At 38.5% G+C, this 24,669-nt stretch overlaps 1 protein-coding gene across 1 annotated transcript; it reads left to right on the top strand.

Annotated features, from left to right (window-relative positions):
• Positions 1–1,555: 1,555 nt before the first annotated feature.
• On the top strand, positions 1,556–22,899 carry LOC140238259 (sodium-dependent phosphate transport protein 2A-like). Its single transcript, XM_072318196.1, has 7 exons — positions 1,556–1,621; positions 8,767–9,034; positions 9,659–9,946; positions 10,757–11,070; positions 11,698–11,857; positions 12,881–13,881; positions 22,807–22,899. Exons 1-7 carry the CDS (start codon positions 1,556–1,558, stop codon positions 22,897–22,899), a joined length of 2,190 nt encoding a protein of 729 aa, XP_072174297.1.
• Positions 22,900–24,669: the final 1,770 nt, after the last annotated feature.

The raw sequence follows: 24,669 nt of genomic DNA, 5'->3' as shown, positions 1-24,669 counted from the left end.
GACAATAAAACAGGTGACTGATTTTGCAAATGGAACTTTGAAACAAGTTCTCTCCCAATTGATACAAAATACTTGTTGAACATAGTTGCACTTTTGAGGGGATCACATTCTACTTGATCACCAAGTGACAGACTCAGTGGGGTGAACCTCACACTGGTGGGCGCTATTTCTTTCAAAATTTTCCACAATTGCCTTGGATTGTTTTTATTTGAAACTATTTGAGTTTTACAGAAATCTCTCTTTAGTCTAAAGCGGAGGTTATTAGCATAATTACGACAATTTCTTTCAAACATTCTTCTAGGTCTGTAAGAAACATATTCTCATTATTGTTGGGTATTTCGTGCGGTAATCATTCTTGGTGGTACATAAGGTCGAAAGAGTCTACGCACAACATACACAAGGCGGTGGTCACTTAAACCAAGTGGAACAACATGTGATTCACATACATTTTGGGGAGTGTTTGACAGAACAAGATCAATTAATGTAGTACTCCTATCAGTTACTCTAGTCGGGATTTTGATCATTTGATGTAAACTGTTATGATTACATAATTGGTTAACAAAACGGGATCCTCTACCACTTAACACATCATAATTGAAATCCCCCAGAATAAAACATTCAAAGCCAGTTTGAGTGGCTAAAGATATTGCATCATCGAGTTTGTTGAAATAATCTACATCAGAGTCGGGGTCTGTAAAATGTCCCAACTAGTATAGGCCTTGTACATGGTAGTTTGACTTCAACCCATAAACTTTCCAAACCAGGTTGTTCAAGGTTGACTCTGCGAGTATATGAAAGCTTATCTGTTACATACACCACAACACCGCCTCCGCGGCGGTTGCGATCTGTACGTTCAATCATATAGCCATCCGAAAACAATTCAGCATCACCTATTGTTCCATCTAAATGAGATTATGAAAAAGTTAGCACATCAAAAATCTTATTTGCAAACTTATCCCTAATGTGGTCAATTTTGGGATAAAGGCTACAAATATTTAAATGAGCAAACTTCAAACCTTTAGATTTTACTTCAATACATGAGTGTAAATTAGATACATTAGACTGTTCATTCCTATCATTTTCCTCATCAGCAGTAGCTTTCTCCAAAAAAAAAAAATACTTGTACAGTACTGTATTCTGATTTAGCGATCTTTTTCTGGCCCGTCTACCGCGATGTGTTCTTTTGCGTCGTCCAATCCGAAGACTGCAGATTCGTCTCCATACATCAGGCTGTAATCTATGACACTGGTTATTCGTGTTCAAAAGATGTAGTGTAGGGGGGGTCATACATAATTCGTTGAGACACACGGTGAGGAATCTCATCATGGTTGACAGGTAATTCACTGTCCTCCTTCTGAATAGGTCCAGGGTTTGGATCAACATCACCCATACCAGTATTGATGAGTTAAATACAGCTGCGCAGTTCGGATAATAGGATACTGGGGCCCCATAATGCTTAACACTTGCTGCTGGTTCTTGGATCTCCTTCCATTGAATAGCAGAACAGTAAAGCTGGTATTCAAGTTCACTGGACAAAGCATTCCTCAGCAGGAAGATGAAGAAGATAGTCCAGGCTTTCAAACACCCCATTGTGCTCCAGAGACCTCAGTCCAGTGTAATGGTAAAGAAGCTATAGATGATCAGTAGAGTATGAAGAGGTGTAGAAAAACATTGGGCTGTGTCGTGTAATGGTGGCCAAGATTCAAAATCTAAGCTCAGTCCAAGAAAAAGTTCCATCTCTCTCTACCGCCTAAATCCGCAAAAATATAGAGCAGAATTTGTCCCATCTAGTCAGAAGGGCATCCCGAACAAGTTTCTCAAGTAGAATAAACAAAAAGTCACAAATGTACGCCACAATCACCAACTCATTAGGAGCACACACGAAGGGGCTACCTAGCTAGGCGCACACCTTTCCTGAAAGTTTTAGCTGTGAGTAAATCACTCAGCATCACCAGAACATTATGCGAATATCCTTGTGTACATGTGTGTGTGTGTGTGTGTCTGTTTGTGTGTATATGTGTGTGCATATATATATATATATAGTATATATTATATTTACATGCACATAATCTGACAAATCTGATAGATTGATGATTTGGAATGGTCAAAGGAAGAACAGCAAAAAGAGTGTGTGATGATCCGATGCGTTGTCTGTATTGTACCTTTTTAAAGGTACAGTGTTGAATAGAAAGAAGAGAGAGTTTTAAATAGTGACAGAGAGGTCATAGCTTTAGTGCCAGTTTTAAAGTGGCATATGAAAGTACGTACAAACCATCAAGAAAACACAAAAGAAGTACTGCATAAATTTTTTGTTGCTTGTGTGTGCGTGTGAGAATGTGTGTGTGTGTGTTTTGTATGTGGTATTTTTTTTTTCAATTTTATACATTAGGTGCAGTCATTTCATTAGTCAAAAACGTCAGTTCACTCATGACAACGGGATGTTTTCCTTGAACTTTCCATGACCTCTTGACTCCCATCCAGAAAAAAAAAAAAAAAAAAAAAAAAAAAAACGGGTCATGGCCTGGCTGTCGTCGTCTGTATTAACTTTGATGTTGCATAAACCTAGATAATGAATAGACTTTAAACAAGTGAAGATCGAAACAATGGGAAGTGGAATTTTAAAGACCAATCAAAACAGCTGGCCTCAGCGCTGGGAAGGAGGAAATGCACTCTCTTTCACACTGAAGCTTCAGTCCTAAACAAGAACAGTAAACACATCTTCCCCTTACTCCATCCCCGTAAAGGAAAGAAAAGAAAAGAAGAAAAACAAAACAAAACCTCTCAAGACATGCTCGTGAGCAGCCGGCATTGCAAGCCCACGAGGCGCTCATGAGGGAAGCACATGTTCGGAAGGTGTCTCACCCCATTGTCCCTTCACGCTTGGTCGAACATTGTTGAGAATGCTAGTTTCAAAGCGATCCCAGAGAAGAAAGACCTACTTGTTTTGAATGAAACTTACCTATTTTGGGTGACAGGGTCAACATTTTTTTTCCTGTTGTAATCATTTTACGACGCGTACTAGAACTTGGGCCCTTCTCTTGATCCAAGTCCACAGTCACTGTGATATTCTCTAAATTCTGTGGGCGTAGTCGTACACGATGTAAGATAAGCAATGCTACTTGTGAGATGGAGCCACGAGCTGCACGCCACACGAGAACTCGTTGATCTCAAGTAGATGGTGTGACACTGCACGTCGATCGCTGCCTCTTGGAGCCGAGAGGATCGGTTCTATCATCCTCAAGAGAGTGAAAGCACAGCAGTGGGCGGACAGTTTCTGCCGAGAGATGCCGTATCTTGCTCCTATCTGGAATAAGTGAATAAAAAAGAAAACACACGTCGTTTATTTCTCGAGGAATGCAGCACGACAGACCAACAGCGGCTTGTGAAAAGGACGTTATATGATGGTAAATATCAACAGTGGTACAATGTATTACAATTCAAAATTACTGTAAGGTTGCATGCCAATGAATGCATGCGTGTAATCATCATTGATTATAGCCTATACTGCACTAATAACGTTATTACCTTTAATGATGTGCAGGTGAAGTATTGATTTAGATTAAACGTTTTACGCTGTGTTTTGTAATGAAATAATGTAAATTACTCTGTGGATAAAGTAAGCCTATTTACAACGTTTTTATAAATTCTGATTTAAATAATAAATGCACGTATCTTTCATGTATTTATGCGATGTGTGTGTGTATACAGTGTAATGATTACTAATATGAAATGGTAAAACCAATAACCCTAGCTATGCTTCACTATCAATACTGGTGGCGTAGAACATGAAGAATAATATATTATTCATACAGATTAGCCTCCAAAACAAAAGAAAAGTGAAACAATTTTACCAAAAATTACTTATACTGACAGACGTGAGAATTGTCTTGAAATTTAGATTGGATCTGGATCTGGATCTGGTGAGATACTGCACAAACTCCACATCAGGGATATAAACGTGCAGGCGTGGTCGAGTGAGCGGAGTGTTTATATTTTGTAATGTGCTTTTTGGATAATTTTCCCCAAGTCAAATGAATGTAACTTCCGTTTGAATGAGTTTAGACTGGGAGCTTCTCTGATATCCGGTGGAAGGAGATTCCATTCAGCACAGGTTCTCGGGAATAAAGAATACTTATAACAATCTTTTGATGTTTTTAGCTTTCTGAAGAAAATAGACTGTTGTTGCCTTGTCGTCCTGCTGTTTTCCAGTGGACTTGATTGCAGATGAGACGTATCCAGAGCATTAAAATTGTACACCGATTTATAGAGTAATGTCAGTCTAAGGGCAGCCCTACGATGTTCAAGTGGTTTCCACTCAAGGCTTTCAAGCATGTCAGTGACACTGGAGGTTCTTTGGTGGATGTTGAAGACAAATCTAGCAGATCGTCGTTGAATGGCTTCCAGTTGAGTTATATATTCTTTCTGGTATGGGTCCCAAACTGATGCGCAGTACTCTAAATAGTCTGGATCGTACGAAGGAATTGTGAAGGGAATTTTAGGTTTTCGTGTTTATTTGAAATTGTTCGGGTTTTTGTTTTGTTTTTGTTTTTGTTTTGTTTTTGTTTTTGTTTTTGTTTTGTGTGTTTTTTTGTGTTTTTTTTTTTTTTTTTTTTAGGCAGCAAAGGGGTATAAAGTCCCTACAGTTTAAAACATCAACTGACTGACGATACATTTTATCTTCTATAAAAACTTTTGGTGTATGGCACAGAGCGATTGTTCATTCTCATAGTTAAGTTATTTTATGATTCACCACCTCCGCCTTTATGTGTGCATGTACGTTAACATATTGCATGATACTTATGATAATATATGTGTGTGTGTGTGGGTGGGTGCGTGTGTTAATGTAAAAGTAATGTACACTTTATATGATGTGAATATGTATATAACATGAAGCAATGTTTTGCTTGACGGAGATTGCATACCAAAATGTGCTTCTCCCTTTTAGAATCAACGTTTCGTATGTTAAGATTGATTTTTTTTTTCCTCTGTATTTACATACGATCGCTTGCCAAATCTGTCCAATACTATTTACACAAATATAATTCTGTATGTCTATACACACACAGATTATGCAAATGTACACATCATCCACTGCGTACTTTATACCTAGCTACACAATATGCATGGACACAAAACTGTATGAATTACGGCTATTATTCATACATCTATTTTCATTATTTTCATTGTCATCATTTTATCAAAATATATGAATTTGCAAATGCCCTATAATCATTTGTCTTATCACTTGATATAATTCGATACATATTTTCGAGACGTTGAAATTCAATAACGGGGAGAAATTGGAGAAGCTGATGGAGAAAATTCATATTCACCTTGAATCTTTATGACTTTTAGCTGAAGAGGCAAACAGTATACTATATAGTATTCGTCAGGCCTCATTATACAGTATAATTAGGTGATCCGAGTATCCTCTCGGATCACCTTCGGTATCTGTACGGATTCTTTGTTGGTTCTTCTTCTTCTTTATTAGGTGATCCGAGTATCCTTCGGATCACCTTCTGTATCTGTACGGATTCTTTGTTTTCCTTCTTCTTTATTTCTGGACAAAATTTGTGTATCGGTTAGCTCAAAAAGTCCTCTTTCTATCAATGTCAAAATTATACCATCTACGTATCATGTCATGTGAGCAGTCGACCGTGACGTCACTATGACGTCATTATATGAAAACACATTCTCATTTATATCTCATTAATGGAATGGAATTTTTCAATGAAATTTACGTCACATATAGTCCAAATCACGTTGATTCTACTCATATTCTCAAAATTCATCTGTAATCTTAAAACGTGCGCGTACGCGCGCGTTAAAATATTTGTATGCTCCAATCGAGCTCAATCGAACGTTTCAGACCATTTGGAGCATTTTTTGAAAAATTGAAAAAATTGGACGGACGCGTACGCGCGCGCGCATATACGCACGCACAGCTCATATGCAATAGAATTTTCCCATGTTTTCACTTCGATCGGATGTCTGAAATGTCAAGGAATATTTCTACCAAGTTTCAAGTCAATCCGACTCATTATGACGTCATACGGGCCCGTCAAAGTTGAAATTCCGCGCGCGCGTCAATGGCGATATACAGTGCAACAATGCCAAAAAACCGCCAATTTTAAATCCGATTTTACTCGTCAGGATGGACGGTGACCCCCCATTTTTTTTACATATTCTAAAAGCTGATGAGTTGTACATGTCATTTCATGGGTTGGCGATGCTGGAAAAATGATTAAAAGATATCAAATTTCTTAATAAAATAAAAAAAGTAAATTTTCAAAATGACGTCATCAAATTTCAAGTTTACTCGAGCATATCTCACTTATCCTTTGCCGATTGTCACCCAGATTTCAGTATGTTGTAGCTTATTAAATGTTTTTTCATTAATGTAATAACAACATTCTGATTTGTCTGTGCAAAGTGGGTTCAAAGGTCAAATGTTCTTTTTTCTCTATCTTCGTTATGACGTGTTATCTCTATGGGAGGAAATTTTTCCAGATGTGAAAATTGACATGATTGTCTTTATCGAGCACTAGCTCACTTACCCTTCCGTGAATTTCTCCCAGATTTTAATATGTTGCAGCTGAGACTTTGCGCTATCGTTATGTGTCCTCCATTTTTTCATGCAACGTCCAAATCATGTCGAAAAACTTCGCTAAAATTAAAGCTTTTTGCTCAGATGCCATCTTGGCTGTGCAAAGTAGGGTCAATGGTCAAACATACTTCATTCTGTACCTTCGTTAGTGTATACGGAATTTGGTACCATGGCAGACCTGACTCCATTTTCTAAATGAGAATCCAAACATCACACGGCCAATGTCCCTAAACACAGATGAAACCTGTATGGTCATGCCTAATGGGATCAGGACTCAAATCATTGATTTTCGAATACATCGGATCACCTAATTTGTCAACTTGATGACAAATTCCAAGTCTAGTTCAATGTGCTGTTTGATTGCTCCAGCATGAAAGGTGTATTCAGAACATGGCAGAACAGCGCAACAAGAAGTCCGCACATTCAGTTGTTTTCAACAATATCGAACATATCAAAATAATTTCCAGTACAAAATATCGGCATATGGGCCATATTCAAAACAAAAAAGCTTACATTTGAGATAGCATAGCGCATTTAATCCACCCCCAAAAACAAACAAACAAACAAAAAAGTACAGCCGTATTTTTATTTTACTATATTCAAGAATTGAATGGAAAAAATAGAATAAAAAACGCAAAGACACAAACTTAGTGGTATGTTTCGCTGATGCGTTCTTAATAATTAACGTGAATGTTTTTCAAGGTTTTTGTATGTCTATGTTCCACCCAGGAGGTTCAAGAGATGGAGTTAATTCACTTCATTTCAATTCAGTTGTGCTTTATTCACATCCGACAATAATAGGAAGTGAAATACAATGTATGCATTAAAACATATTTGTAAGAACAAAATACAACCGTCGAATATTATATTGCTTTATGTTCTCATTTTCGATGCCGCAACTCAAAAGTATTTGAAGTACACGTATGTGTGCCAAACTTGCGTTTGGCACATGCGTTCCGTTGTGTCGTTCACGTAACAAGAGAGCTAAAAAATAACATTGCTTTGAAGTTAGAACCATAGTTAGACTAAGATACAGTAAGCTCCAAAAATGTCATCTTGAAGTCATGCTTTGTAAAAGGTAGGAAACAAGTGTTAATTCTTGTTGAGAGTTTGTTTGTTTCGAGAAAGAGTTTACTCTGCCAGGTGTATAAAATGCATGGAACATAAAAGAACAAACATTTCATCCTGACATGATTTTGGTGAAGTACATGTCGTCTTTATTCTATTTATCTTTAGGAATTTTTCTCAAATACGTATATGAACAGTCTTCAAGGGATTACGTTGGCACAGAACGATCTCCAAAATAATCCCCGTTGTCATCAAAATACTTCATGTGAATAGATTCTCACTGCACCACAGACGTGGTGTCATTTTCACCTTGAATTTGTATAGCTCTGAAGGAATTTGGTCTCCGCTGTATGAATTGTATAAACAGGGCCACCATGATCGTTACGAAATAATAAACACAGTGACAATGTATTATGCATTTTCGACAATGGAAGAGCGAATGATAGATTCTCCTGTTTTAGATTGCTTAAACGTGGGCATGTGCACTCCATGTGATAAGGTTGTCATTGTTAAGCTAACGCTCTTCTGGAAATCGTTGATTTTTTTTTCTAGTCCCTCTTGGCAGAAATGAGGAAAATATGTCACGAACAGAGCTCCCATTTCAGGGACTGAATATAATACAAATGGCAATGGCTATTGAAGATGGAACTCACTTTGCAGTAACTATATACGCAATGTTTAAAAATATTGCTATTGAATTGTATGATGTAAAATATAATCGGAAAACGTGCTACATCTTTTCAAGTGATGTTGGTGAGACTTGACACGTCGATCCGCTCTTCAAATTCGTGCGTTTTTATCGTCTTGATGTTGCGCCAGTGTAACATGATTCTTATCCACGAGGATAAGTTCAATGGGGCGCCAAGTGTCGTCGATTTCGTAACGAAATGACTGATTTTCGTAACAAAATCGACCGTGTCACACTTGGCGTCCATAGAACTTATCCTCGACGTTATATAGCTTTAGTATCCTCGAGGTTAAGGATCACCGCCTGAACTTAACTAATATAAGTCTTAGGAACTAGGACGTAAAGTGAAGCCTGTAAAATTACCTTTCCCCTCACATGTACGAATTTGTCTGATTTTCTTCAGGCTAAAACGAATCCTGCCTACCGCGTTGACGATGAACCATCAGTCACTGTGGCAATCTCCGCTGCTAGCTGGAGCCCTGAGAAGAGCATGGCTACCTCACCTCTTGAAAACGGTGGCACAAGAAAGAACAATAGATCTCCCACGGACAAACTGAAGCGTGAAAGTTCTCGTGATGAGACAAGGAGAAAAAACAAGAAAGAAAAGAAAGATGATGATCCATGGGAAGCTGCGATACCTGAAATCAAGACAGAAGGAGAGCCGTGGTCAGGTGGGTGATTGCTGTGTAATACATATTCTTTTATCTCTTGAGTACAAATCTTTTCACAGACTATCCTGTAAGTTATCGCATGATGCAGTAACCGTCTACTTTCCCTTGTTTGGTCTCTAATAATGTGGTCATAACTCATCCAATTTATGTAGCCTGCTTATCTACAAAGCTTACTTTCATTTCATTTTTCATTTCAATTTATTTTCATATTTCTCACGTATATCACAATAAAGTATATAAATACGAAAATTATGCAGAACATAATTTAAAATGGAACTTCACCGGAATGTTCAAATGTTTGTCTTGGTATAAACACACGGTCTGTATACATGCGAGTTACACTAAGGTCATAATGCGAAAAATATGATGGGGCCTGCGTAAAAGCAAGCTCGTATAGAGCCGCAGGACTGGTCCCGTGATAAAATCAGATCTTCATGATGTTAAACTATAATATGGAATGTTGGTGTTAAACTATATGGGAAACACGATCAGGGAGGTGGAAGAAAGAACATCCCACCTCCCTGTTTCGCTGGTGGGAGTGAAAATAATTGGCCATTGAACTGTTGGAACTATTAAAAGAAAACGGGGCTCCTAATCCAGGCGGTATCTTTTATGATCTTACAGAGCTTAGCACGGAAGGCAAGGTCTACCGCGTTTTTGTTTCATGGCTTCTCAACTACACCATCCGAATCGCCCTCCTACTCTTCCTCCTCTTCGTCTTCGTGTGTTCGCTGAAGCTACTCAGCCTCGCCTTCCGACTGCTCGGCGGTCGAGCAGCCGGCCAAGCCGTCTCCAACACCAGCCTTCTCAACAACCCCGTGTGCGGCCTCATGATCGGCGTGATCGTTACCGTACTCGTTCAGAGCTCGTCGACCTCGACGTCAATCATCGTCGCCATGGTTGCCGCTGACTGTAAATATCTACCCACTTTCAACATTGAGATTCAGAAATACTTATGAAAACAGAATTTCATTTCATACTTATACTTATTGTGAGATTGTATCAATCACGTTATTTCAAATCAAATATAGATCTGTGTTTTGTTACACAAGAATATTTTTATCGCATTTTTTTAGGAGGGTGGAGGGGGTTGAATGAACTTTTCAATGATATCCTGTCACCAAAGACATCAAACTAAAAAAGAAATTAAATAGAACATTTCATAGGCAGAACAGATTATAAAATTTCATGAGCACATTGCTCGCAAAAGCTTACACAACATACACAACGTTCAGATTTGAATGTGAATTTCAAATAGAGCATTAGATATAGTCCTACGTCATTTCACGTGCAGATTGATAAAACCCCTTCCCAAATACTTTTCAAGACAACAGACAGCGACAGAATGTTGTTCGCTTTTCCATCTATTCGCAAAAATACCACCATGTATTTTAACAGTTTATAAATGAATCAATCAGCTACATAGAGCTATGATCAGGCAGGTTAGTGGTATTAAAGATTCCACCTTAGTCGCAATTGGCCTGTAATCTCTTCGCAAATCCCTACTAAAACGTTGTGATTGTGATTATTTACCTTAATATGCATTTCCACACCTTTAACCAAATCCCATGTTAAACTATATGGGAAACAAAACACTATTTCTTGTGAAATTTCTAGTCTCTAGTACTCTCTCAGTCACCCCACCACCTGTTCTTTAATTCTATGTTCATAATCGTAATGACCTTGTTCTAACTTCGTCTTCTGCCTCTTCATTCTTTCCAGCTCTAGGAGTAATGCAGGGCATCCCCATGATCATGGGCGCCAACATCGGAACGTCGGTGACCAACACTATCGTCTCGCTCAGCCAGTCCAACGACCGCGACTGCTTCCGCCGGGCATTCGGCGGCGCCACCGTGCACGACATGTTCAACTGGCTGTCCGTCATCGTGCTCCTACCCATCGAGGCGGCCACTCACTACCTCTACTACATGACGCTGCGGATCGTCAACGATGTCTTCAACTTGGACTCCAGCCAGGATATCGAAATCACCTTGCTGGACTCGATTACCAAGCCAGTGGTCAACGGCATCGTGCAGGTAATGACTGAATCGTACTTGACAAAACATCACACTGAGATAGGCTGCTCCAAACTAATTTTGTCATGACTGTATTCGTTGCGCTCTCTTGAGTTTAGCAGGATGTAGATTCAGTCTAATGAAGCACAACTTTGTGAGCCAATCCGATGTTACCATCATCATATCTTTTTGTTTTTATTATCACTGCAATAATTGCAATGTCTGCGTAGCACGAAATTACAAAGAAGTACACATGTACTTCTGTGCTAAGACACGTACCAGATCCACATAAAGTGTATTAGAAACACATCGTTTCATGCCAGCAAATGTAGAAGAAACAGATGTTGTGTTCTCAATGAAAGGCTGAGTACGGTGAGAGGATACGGACGCCAAAGGAAATGTCTTGCCAAAATCAAAATGGTCAGAACCTTGTCCAATCGTATCTGATTTAATTCAAACTGGCATTGATCGGTTGTGTTTGGCTCGCTTTGTTCGTAAAGGCATCATTACATGGATGCCATAGCAGTTTATTAATGGGTAATTGAAAAAGTGGTAATTCTATGCATGCTTCCAGGGGTATTATCATCTCTATTAGTATATCTATCCCCATTGTTGCCTTTATTTCTGTTCCATTTTGCCTTCTAATAGGTCGACAAGAAGGTTATCTACGCAATCGCAAACAACGAAAATGTAACGTCACGTCTGCTAAAGGTAAACTGCTACGACGAAGAGTCGACCAGTCAATGGATACAGTACACAAATGGCTCTGGTGTCTGGCAGAACGAAACGATCAAGATATATCGTGGCTGTAAGCAGAATTTGTTGAACTTCAACCCTTTAGTTCCTTTATTCGACCTTCACTGAAAAGGAAGGCAGCATGATACCTACAAGTCAGTAACCACATTTTAGCCTTAGTGGTTTGTCGAGCATCCCCACACTCTCGTCTTCAGGCGTGATGGTCAATCCAACTAATTACAAATTGTGTCCAAAAGATCTAAGGTTTTGTCCGAGAGAAGTATTTTTCCGATCAAACATTTATTCACATTGTAGTCGGTGTTTATCCAGGAGGCAAATGCACTCCTTAATCTGCATCATCAGTTTATGTCACTGTTTCTTAATCTTATGAAGACAGCCGAGGCAACACCGATGTAAGTTAATCTAAGCTGTGCGAGTACAAATTTCACCTATATTCACATTATACTTGCAACTACCTAAGCATCAAGGCAATGTTTCCATCTTGTTGCTTAGACAGTTTCAATGATTTTGTTCCGTATAATACAATTACGTCGAAAGCTCTTCGCAAGGCGATGCTTGCGTCTGATTACTTCCATTCATACAGTATTATTAATTTTTATTAACAAAGAATTTTGAAAGGGTGCTATGTGGAGAGAGACACACAAAAGTTAGCAAAAGTTCGAAACAAAAATGAGCACAGAGATGGAATATCCAATTACAAATCAACAACATTGTGATTGCATTACTCAACGCATTTGTTTGTCACCGAGAGACTGCGCGAATTTTAGCAACTGCACTACTTTCTTTTTGTCATGGTAAGCGAATTATTGTTGGAATACAGTTAGGTTCGTATCTTAGTCTTCTCCTGGCAACGAGGAATAAACAATGAATGTACGCAGTAAATGACATATTATGATGTCACTGAATTCAATTGTCCCGTTTCTAGTAGTGTTCATCGGATCATAGGCAATAATTCACAGAGGCGTCCAATCACAGTCTTATATATTGATGAGAAAGACTTACAAGTATTAGACCTAAAGGCACACAGATATCTGGTGGTTAACCATCATGAATGGTCTTATCTTTGTAATGACAGGTGACCACTGGTTCGGCTCCACCTCGCTCAGTGACACGGAGGTCGGTTGGATTACCCTGGTGGGCTCCCTCTTTCTCCTCTGTGTCTGCCTTATCCTTATCGTAAAGCTCCTGCACAATACCCTCAAGGGAAATATCGCCATCATCATCAAGAAGATCATCAGTGCCAGTTTCCCGGGATACCTCAAGTTCCTCACAGGATACTTCTACATCATTATAGGGGCCCTTCTGACCTTCCTCGTGCAGAGTAGTTCTATCTTCACCTCCGCACTGACGCCTCTCGTCGGCATTGGTGTCGTCAGCATGGAACGGGTGTACCCGCTGACCCTGGGCGCCAACATCGGAACTACTGCTACTGGTATCATAGCAGCCCTGGCATCCTCGTCCGACAAACTCAAAGACGCCATACAGATTGCGTTGTGTCATCTCTTTTTCAATATCACCGGCATTATCATCTGGTACCCGATTCCGTTCATGCGGAAAGTGCCAATCAAAATGGCAAAACGTTTGGGTAACACCACCGCCAGGTACCGATGGTTTGCCATCTTCTATCTTCTCCTAATGTTCGTCGTGTTCCCGCTGATAATCTTCGGGCTGTCACTTGGGGGTCTCTGGCTTCTCCTCCTCTTCCTCATCCCTGTCATTCTTCTCGCCATTACCGTCCTCATCATAAACTTGCTGCAAGACAAGCGCCCTCACTGGCTTCCGTCCCGCCTGCAGAGTTGGGATTTTCTCCCCCTACCTCTACGCTCCCTGGAACCTATGGACAGGATTATCACCAAGGCGCGCAGTCGCATTGCGCGCTTCTGTTCGTGTTGCCGGTACTACGGCCCTTGCAGAAAATTGCAATATAGACTCAGGTTGCTTGTATTCGGCTCGCAGTCGTCCTCCGAGGGTTTTGGGTTTTCCGACTCGGAGTACTCATCTCGTTCTTCTGAACTACATGCTGTCGAGGCTGATTTTCGTCAACCAAGAGATGAGAAGCGATTGGAAAAGCCTGCAGTTATAATGACAAGTCAATCTATTCCCAGTTTGTCCGGTTCATTAGCCAACAGTTCACACTTCTCTGAGGCTTCTATCCCATCAGCCAACTATCGATTTAATACTTACGTGTAAAGAGGCGCGTTCTTCAAAAGCCAAATTGTTGGTTGCTCTTGACTCACTGTATCAGATGTTTCCTCTTCTTTTTCTTCCTCATTTAAATACAATCCCCTGATAATCAAGTAAGAGATACAGCGAACTGCGATCATAATGAATGAACTTTGTCTGTAAATGTAATTTTTGTGTCCGAATTTATTTCATAAGCTCGTCACGATTGCCTACTGTATAACATCACGCCATTGATATGCTGTGATTAGTATAACGACCAGTCTCCCATTTCGTGTCATTGCAGAGTTGCAAGTCTAAATTGAACGCGTGGTGTACCTTGTCGTATATACCCTGGACTTATTCTAAGTTTCTAACGTATTGGGTGGTGGTTTGTGCTAACTTCTCACACTATGATACTGTTGATACTTAAATATTCAAACACTTTGTAGTTGAATGGAGATTTACATCATGTTATGTGGATACAGTGAAGGCATGTCATCTCAAGTACGCATTTGATAGGTCTATAGGACAAAATTATTTGTTATCGACATAATCCCATAAGCGTGTTAAGGGTAACATTATTCTACCCCTTCCTTTCCGGAGGAGGAAGGTCAAGCGCTCTTTTATTATGCTCCAAAAATACAAATGATAACGCTGAATTCGCTATAAAACATTTATTTTTCTTTATAGTCTTGCCTTTTTGAGACATTGCTAATATTATAGTCTTCCAATAAATCAATGACGGTACATAGATTTAAACACATTTTAGCTTTTGATCGGACTGTGTGCTTTTCTTCAATTTCACTGATGTGTATCACTGATATTTCTACACTAAATCAACGTGTGATTGGAGGAAAATAATATCCATTTTAGCAGTGAAAGTAGTAAAATGGACGGTTGTTCTCACAAATTTTCTGAAACGAAGACAGACAGCAGCTCCCTAAAACAAAAGGACTTTGATAAGGTTTGTCATAAAAGCGTTATGTATTGTCGCCCTCGAGATTATACCTTAGTCATATTTTTTTTTCATATCTTACATACCATTCAAATTCAATTGTCTGTCGTTGTGGGTCAGTTTGTCTGGGTCAAGATGGAATTATGGCCCAATACAGATTTGGGTCAGGATTACTGAGCAATCCTGTAGTTTTGTTTTGTTTGTTTTTTCCAGCGAGGCGTGGCCATTTCTACTTGGACAGTTATTGTCTGCAACGTTGCGACAGTTGATGTTTTTGATTGTACGTGTTTCCTACTGTGTACAAGAGCACATGCGAACACTCGCAAGTTAAGGAACTCCATGTTTTTCAAAATCGGAATGATCCAACGAGATTATCTTGAATCCGTTTGTCAAACAGGTGTCATGTTGTGTAAGTTGGCGTTTCTTAAATTACAAAAAAAAAGAAACAACAATTGCTGAAAACTGCTTATCCAATTGTGGCGAGCTAGTGGAGAAATATGGAATAAAAAAGCATGAACTTTTGATCCTAAACTCATTCTTAAATTACGTAGAATTCACGTTGATTTTGATGTAATTTGAGGCAGATATTAACTTCTCCCACGAAATATAGGATTATGATTTCAGGGCATGGTGCTAAATGCCTGCAGCGTGAAGGGTTTATCAGTTGATTTCAGTTTATGCTTTACATTAATTACCAGCAGAAAAAATATAATTTTCGTCACTTTTCACATGATCAGTGAAGAATGCTGAGGTGATGATAATTATTATCTGCTCACTCATTTGCGTATTCATATAATTCTTTTTCAGAAATGTTTCCTCAAAATCAGCGAAACTTCACCATTAAATAGCTTTCCTAATTTCCGTCCGATTTTGATCAAATTTACACAGTTGTGCTTATTAAGTGTAACTCTTTTGTTCACATGCAGATTGACTAACTTTTAGCTAGTCAGGAATTCCTTTTTAAGTAATCATCTCATAGAGACAAGAACTCTCGGAGAACTACTAGTACTTATAGTACATACCAACGCACTAGAAGGAGTAGCATATTATTTAATCACGCATTCAGTGATTTCATGTGAGTGCGCCATTTGTCATAATATTTTGTATTCAGACTACATTGTGTGATTATTGTAAATAAAACACGTCCTTCATTATGACACTTTTGAGGAACCTAAACTTTTATATCAGTTTTATTTGATTCATTGTCTATTTGTGGTTTCTTGACTTTGCTTCGCCCTCGGATCTTAGCAACACTGCGCCCCTCCCCCGCGAAAGAAAGAGAAAACCGAATTAAGATGAATATCCGTAATGATAAGTTGTTGAAAAGAAAATGTTCCTGCCTTAGTACCAGCATCATTATGAAAGTTGCCGGGCTTTAATTTTGGGATCATGTTCTTAATTTTTTTTCATTATGTCGAGGTCGCCCGTTTCCTATTTTTACTTTTTCTGTGGTTGTTGTTGGAAAGGAGATAACATGGACCTCCCACTAAAGAAGCCTAAGGTATATGAGAGTGCCGCCGACTGAGGAGATTCAGGAGGGTACATAAAGATACAAGGAAGCTGGGTTGGAGTATGAAAAAGGATGTGGTAATTTTCTGAGTGCCGTTTGGCTCACGTCATCGAATGTAACACTACCCCTCCCGCATGGAAAGAGATTGGGTTTAGAGGAATGTTACCGCAATACTTCCCCGGGTAATGTGAGGCTATTGGCAAGTGCCTTCAAGTGACCACGTTCCAGACTGGAATTAAAGCACTAGGCGAGAGCTAAAAATAACGCGGGAAGGGTCAGATAGAATTAAATCCAATTTAAATTTACGTGATGTTTACGTACAGGACATTTCAGAAGGTTAGCAGGGTGCGTCTTATTGATCGTAACCAAAAACGATAGAAAAAGAAATTAACACCCATATTAATTTTCACCCTCATACATGCTTGGCCAAATCGGTAGTTGCTTCCTATTGAACAATAACAAACCACCACATAATTTCCTTAACGTTCGTGATCAGAACGTGCGAACAAGTGCTACTTGTAAATCACTTTTCTTTCACAAGAGACAAACTGAGAAACTAACTGTGAGCTTCTTGAAAATATGATACTATTTATTTACGATAATTCTATCATAGAATCGTCCAAACACAATTTGAAACACTCTTAATTTCATCTTAGTGCCTTTCCCTCGTTTTTGTCATCATGCCAATTGCTGACTGTAACGGGCAGATCCAGGCCTCCATTGATGGCACGCTCATAATTTACACATGAGATTACGATGATAATTCTAATCTTGATGACGATGAGCGTGACAGAATTTCGTACCAAAACTTTGTAACAAAGCAGTGCTACTAACTGCATGTATACAGTGTACTATAATTTTCCTGAAGGGCACTTCAGTGTTCACTTCGTTGCTGCCCACGTATTGGAACCAGTGACCTCACTTTATATTGAGTCCTATAGAGCCTTCTCTACTTTAACATAAAAGCTCTAAAAATTCTCTCCAATAAGTATTTGGAGCATCTGATTTACCATTTATCAGTCAATGTCAGTCAGAGATTAACCAAGAGATTGTTAGACATTATCAGCAGGTTAACTCTCGACAGTGTGACTATTAGCTTGTGAAATTCTGTATTCTCAATAATCTTAAGTTTAAACACGATTTGCACCTACTTGTTCATATTTTTCAACAATATTGATTTTAATACGATACACTGTACTTTCTACCCTCATCGTTTCACAAAATCGTTGAAATCTTCCATCTAGTCAATGCAAGAGAAGGGTAATCAGTCGATACAAAATTGACAATGACCGCACTATGGTAAGCTTGACCGACCCATTCTGTTATTTACACTTTGCCATTCCATAAGACTATATGAGATAATTATTTGAAGTCCGTATAGACTGCATTAAATCAGCTCATAACTCAGCCTTCTTTTTTTTAAAGAAATACGGAGAAAACACTGAACTTTCTGCAGTTCAAGAGGTGAATCTGTGTTCCTCGCCTGACTGAAAAAATGCGATTATTTTCACAGGATCAAAGATTTGCTTGGAGGTGTAAGGTTTAAGGTCTTGAAATGAGGGTGCTAAATCTAAACCAATGTCATTGGGCATGCATGTATTGGATCAAAGACCATGGTTTGAATGGGAGAAGGGTGTTCAAATCGTGCATTATGCCCAGTCGAGATATCAGGTTTTGAACGGTCTGTGTTGTGGCCGTAAGCAGGGATTTAGAGCAAGTTTAAAATTCAAAGCACCTCCAAAGTGCAGAGTCGACATATCACGTCCTATGCTCGCACGTATTCCAGGGTAAAACCGACAAGGTGGGTTACGTACTACTCATCTTGCCCAAAATATTCATGAAGTTTATTGACTGATACGGAAGAAGCTATATCGCATACTATTTGGCGGGTTGTTTCCTTTGGGCTGAAAGTCTCTGCGTAATACTATCGTCTTCGACACTAAAACGAAGTATTTTGGTAGGCCTACTTCCTTAAATGCAGCAATGGATTCAACGGCAATTAGCATTATGGAATCTCATTATACCAAGGGACCATGCAATGGTCATATCATGGAACCTGTAGGGTCCGTGGTTGTACAATTCAATGCACTAACAGGCCTATGATAATGTGTGTGTGTTTACTAGCCGCCACGGATGTAAACTACCATGGGACCGAGGGCGTTAATCCCCTCCTATGTAATCGACAACAGGAATCAGAAGTTTTACGTTAGGACACAACTGTTGATGCATTGGGAATCGAACCAGGGATATTTAGGTTGAGGAGGCCATAAATTATTCACTGAGCCAAAGCGGTACCTTATTTTCTGGAATACACAATATGTTGGTCACTAGCGTTGGCTAACATTTTTATGACTGAACATTTTTTTTTTTTTTTGTTAAAGTTCAATTATATAATCATTCGATGGTTTTCATGCATTATTTAATTCATAAGCTTTGGTAAGATATTTTCGGTAATTATGTTGTGCACACATTGCATTTTACAGCAACTAGACAATAACAAAAGAGTTATGCCGAAGTGTGCGAATTCGGCTTTGAATATATAACTCAATTTCCCCTGGGTCACTTTACAGACGCAGAAACTGTTCTTCGTGATAATTCGCGTGGATGAATCTGTACCAGTCCTTTATGAGTCGCCACCTGACTTTTCTGCGTGATAATGTGACCTTAATGCGCTTCACACATTCAACGTTGTACCAGCTGTTCGTGATTATTTTTAGTCGAGTAATGCTATACCAATATAATCTGAGTTATACAGTGTTCTGGCAAAACAACGTATCTCTACAAAATAGTTGATGTATCAAATAAAAAATAAAGAAATTTTATCACAGAATGTTACCTTAAGTATCAGTTGAAAAGTGTTATCCATCATTTGCGCGGACAATCTTTGAAAATGATTCAACTGGAGAGAGATGTGAAAACATGTAAAATGAAAAATATCAGATATTTCGGAAGTGCCGAAACAGACATAATTATTATTAACGTTGTTTTGCCAAAGCGCGGCAGATCTGTCGTCGATGCTGATGAAAATAACGCACATCAGCTGATGATCGCATGAATGAAGATAGAACACACAGAGAAAAGAACAAGCATAATAGGTTATATACCCATATCTGTATAGGCCTATACTGCTTCTTTTCCCTTACGATTCTTAAATACGATGATATGTGATAATATCTGTCTCCACACGCATGGTTACTGTAATAACAAGGCATCACATCTTCATGCTGTCACTCACATCGCATAAGAGAAAATTGATTATTGATTATAGACATTTTTGATAGATTATTATCTTACATAAATTAGCCAGTTTGATAGTTTTGAAGGGCTGGTACAGTTTAAGTTGAGATGGTGGTTCGCGTTTCCAACATTAATTCATTTTTTATGCTGATTTTTTTTTCTTTTTTAGATAACGAGAAACCTGTTATGAAATTTCAAAAAGCATGAATTCAAAGTTTATTCAATGAAAGTGGTTTTGAAATGGCTGAGATATCCCAAACAAAGAGATCATAATAAAAGGTGGAACCCGCCTTTTATTAGGATCTCTTTGTTTTACTTTGTTTCTGGATATCTCAACCATTTCAAAACCGATTTCACCAAAATGTGATAAAGTTCGAATTCCTCTTAGAATTGTATGCTCCTTAACATTTCACAAAGTGGTTTCTACAGGTATCTCACAAAAAAAAAAAGTTAAAAGCTAGAATCCTCACCTCAAGCAATACTATCCCATACCCTCAATGCTGATAAAACATTTTGAAACATCTTTACAAAGCATTGTTGTTTGTTTTTGGCGCTGATGCATCACATTATAAAAGTTAGGATCAAAGGATAAATGGAAAAAAAATCTATCATATTTATCAAAGCGATCCTCTTTCAAGAATGTAAGGCATGTGCGTTGTTAAAAATGATTTTTTTTTTTTTAAGCGGTGTACACGAATCGTTGCTAAATAGCACAAAGAGGGGGAGGGCAAGATTACAGATCCACCATTTCTGTTCAGTCAGCTATCGCCCAGCCCTTTCTTGTTCTTGTACCCTAGAAATGTCACTAACAAATTACCTAAAAAATAGGCTAAGAATCTACCTTCATTAGATATGGACATCGTTATTTGAAAACATTCAGATAGGCATTTTATTTTGTGTACAGTGTGTACAGTTCTGGTCGAGGTGAGGATTTAGCTTTTAACGGTTTGCGAGATATTCAGAAACCACTCTGTGAGATGTCAAAGAGCATGCAATAGTATTCTAAGGGGTATCAAAAGTTTATTTGATGAAAATCGGTTTTGAAATGGCTGAGATATCCAAAAACAAGGTGAAACAAAGAGATCCTAATAGAAGGCGTGGCCTGTCGCCTTTTATCATTATCACTTTTTTGATATCTCAACCATTTGAAACCAATTTTCATCAAATAAATGTTGAATCCTTCTTAAAATTACATGCTCTTTCATATTTCATAAGAGGTTTCTCATTATCTCACTTAGGAATGTTTAAAACATGAATCCGCACCTCAACCAGTACTGTACAATCCCTTAAACATCAAATGAAATAAAGTTTGATCATTTTACCCGCATATACGAATATGCGTTCACTATAGTGAACAGTGTAAAAGGAATAGAAGCAAACAGTATATCAGGTGATCGAATAGTCGCATGAAAGAGTCATAAGTTCATTGAGCAGAATCATAACATCACGAATTCTATCTTTAGCGATACGCGTCAATCAATAATCGGCCAGAAAAAGAAAGAGGGGACAAATAATCAGTAAACTCTATTAACATTTATTTTCTGACTTTAATTGGCTCACGTCGTATACAGGAACAAGTGTCATGTGACTATTTTTGTCTGTCACACGTGACAGAAAAGTCTTCTCCCACGTGTTTACACCTATATAGTTATCTCAGTTTTTAGCGTCCCTATGCAGCGCCGCTGCCGCCTCCCCCCCCCCCCGCGCATACACACCCACACACACACACAACATACTTTCCGTTCTATTTCTTACTACGATAGTGTTGCTTTAATAACCTCGGGGTGCTTAAAATCATGAAAGACGGTAAATTCTTATTGAGAACTTGAAAAATACAATATAACTGGAAAATTACTATATTTAGACTTATCATCAAACTGATCATTTTATGGTAATGTAAGTCTACACACGAGGAGTAGGCTAAATAGCAACTTTGATTAGGTAGCTATATCTACAACAACAAAATAATCTACTTTTTGCATCTTGTCTGGCACTGTTGGAAAGGGGCGTATTTTAAGGTCAATTTCTTCACAAGAACAAAGAAGCAAACCACATGTTAATTTTGTGCACACCTGACGTGCCCTGATACAGATGGATCAACTTGATACGTATGTGTATATGCGTGTGTGTGTGTGTGTGTGTGCGTGCGTGTATATATATATATATATATATATATATATATATATATATATATATATATATATATATATATATATAGTTGAGCAAACTATCATGTTCTCGTTTTGCGGGCATTTTGCGAGAATATAATAATTATGTGTGTCAAAAAAACGGATTTCGTTTCTTTGGTTAAAAAAGAAGGACAATGTAAGTAACTGCAGTTTGTCTTTGTATAATGCTCTGTTTTTGTTTCTGTGAACGTGAATTTAGTGATATGAAATTGAACGAATTTCGAATAAAGAATTATGAAAGAAAAATACGTGCATGTGTCACGATAGTCAGACATTCAATTCTGTTAGCTGAATTTTCTTTCTTTTCTTTTGCTGTCTCAACTTAGGATAACAAGCAGATCGTGTTGGATGCCCAATCAAAATGATGCAAGCTTATGTGGAGAACAGTATAGCATTATAATCGCCGATGCATAATAACCACAAACGTCAGTAGCCACTTTAATCCGAATGGTTTATGTCGATAAGGGAGCGAGGTTATCGCCATCGAGAGACTCATACTCTGGTGATGTGCCAATCTGCGTCATTAGGTGAAGTGACCACTTAAGTAGCAAATTAGGCTTCAGCACCTGCTGAACATTAACATCTTAAAAACTACACCAATCTGCACTGCCGAACCACAAATGGGTGAATGAAGTCATCGCCACGCCTGTCTACTTAGCGAGATAGAATCAGACGAGGAGAGAAAATGCGCATCATCATCAACATAAAGTGGTGTATAAACACAGCAAAAAGCCATATCGACTGATAATCAAGTGGTTACGTTTGTCCTCCATAGTTAACATTGTGGAAAGGGATAAGTCATCGTTGCATAGGCCTGTTTTTTATAAAGCGTCGCGTATGGAGCCCCTGGTAATCTCAGCAATGTGTGGCCAAACATGATGACTTGCTTTCTAATATTGTGAGATTTAAATCCCTGCATGCCTTTAATCTTCTGTTCTCCGATGTAGAACAGCAGCAGTCTGCAGACAGACGATGCTGTTGCCAGGGAAACGTCGGAAACTGGCGCATCCTGGAAGTTGGCCAACCTGGTCCAAGAATAGCGCGCGAGGTATGAATGTGCCAAACAGTCCTCATAACCCCCCTCCCCTCCAATAGACACACACGCACAAAGCTTTATCTCTTCGTTTTCCCCCTCCCCAAATCAGTTCTATTGTAGGAGTCCCATTGGATGTTCCGAGACAAATGGAAAAGCAATGCCAAAGTTCAAACAATGAATGAGTCACATATATCTTTTAACATGCACATTGTTACGCACATTGTTACAATGATAAGAATGATACGAATAGATGATTATACTTGATAAGATAGTACCAATAATGATGATGATCATCATCATCATTATCATAGCAATAATAAGCACACTCGTTATTGATACACGTACTGTATTATCATCATATTCATTGTCATCATTATGTGATTGTAGTCTTTGCCAAAAAAAAAAGACTGAAAAATGATCTGTTGTCAGAGGCTAAAGTTTGGACCAAAACACTTTTCTTTACATCTTTGTACAAAATAATCAGAGGAAAAGTTTGAAAGTGACGACGTCATAGTCGCTTTGTTTAATTTGGGCATGTAGTTGTGGACAGTATCACATTCAGCATAAATCATGTGAAGCTATATTAAAGAATTCAATAATTTTGTTGGTTAAAGATTATTTGGAGTGAGACTTATTGTGTCCTTTAGACTTTACTTCTTTAACATCAAACTTGCGCATACATAGTAAGAAATAGCACCTGAACTTTTCAGTGAATCTGTCAATTGAATATTGAATTGTGATAATGAACAAAAGCGGTTACTATTATGGGAACTCTGTAAAGTAATAAATACGTCTGCATGTACATTCTAAACTTGATGCTACAACTAGTGAGCTGATGGGAGGCCAATAACCTTTATACGAGAATCGTCGGTTTGATGAACGGTCGAACGATGGGACTACCATACAGTACACACGCTTCTTCTCTAAAGAAATGCGAATGAGTAAGCCTTATTCGTGCATGCACAGGCAGCTAAAGACGTTTGAATTCTACACATCATTGCATTCGAATGAAACAACCCAACAATTAGAAGCTTATAAATATCTTCGCCATATTTTTATACGCTGTTCAAAAGGAAGAAAACAATTGAAGAGAATGTCAGTTTCAAAGGAGTAATAATATCTAAAAGTTATATCTAAAGAAATGAAGGCTCTCTAATAAGTATATTGTATTAAGATTACATAGAGTCATCTTTTACAATAAATTTAATGAAACGCTTGAAACGTTATAGTTGCATAGAATACAGAACATTATGTGTTAATAATAATGTGTCGAATTACACTTGCGAACATGAAATGAATTGATACATACACTCCTACGATGCAATACATGCATGGGAGAAAGATAAAGGGGGGGGGGGGGGGGGGTCAAACATAAAGCAACGTATTCTAATCCAACACTGAGAAATACACATTTTGGTAGATTTAGGTAGCCTATAGGGCTTGTCCGTCGAACACGCTCCTATCTTGGAGCTACTATAAACACTGTTAATTCCTGAGTACTATTACGGTGCTGAAATTGATTTGTCTGTTTATCTTCCAGGTTACACCGGTTACTTAAGTACCTCTATATTGGTGGGGTACCACTTGACTATTTTAATGATCGTTTTTAAAATCAAACACCCAAGGCTTCCATACAATGAACCATCATGCCATCAGTCTCTCTGCACGAAGTTGTGGGATGGGGTTATTGTTCGGCGAAGAGCGATTTGCATAGGGTTTGTCAGAGAGTTGAGCACTATGTATAGCGCCACCTTCGACTTTTAGTTCGGATTCC

The sequence above is a fragment of the Diadema setosum genome, chromosome 14 (genome assembly GCF_964275005.1).
Source record: "Diadema setosum chromosome 14, eeDiaSeto1, whole genome shotgun sequence".
NCBI classification, from domain to species: domain Eukaryota; kingdom Metazoa; phylum Echinodermata; class Echinoidea; order Diadematoida; family Diadematidae; genus Diadema; species Diadema setosum.
Note: the sequence above shows the minus strand (reverse complement) of the source record. Positions and strands in the feature narration are given on the sequence as shown.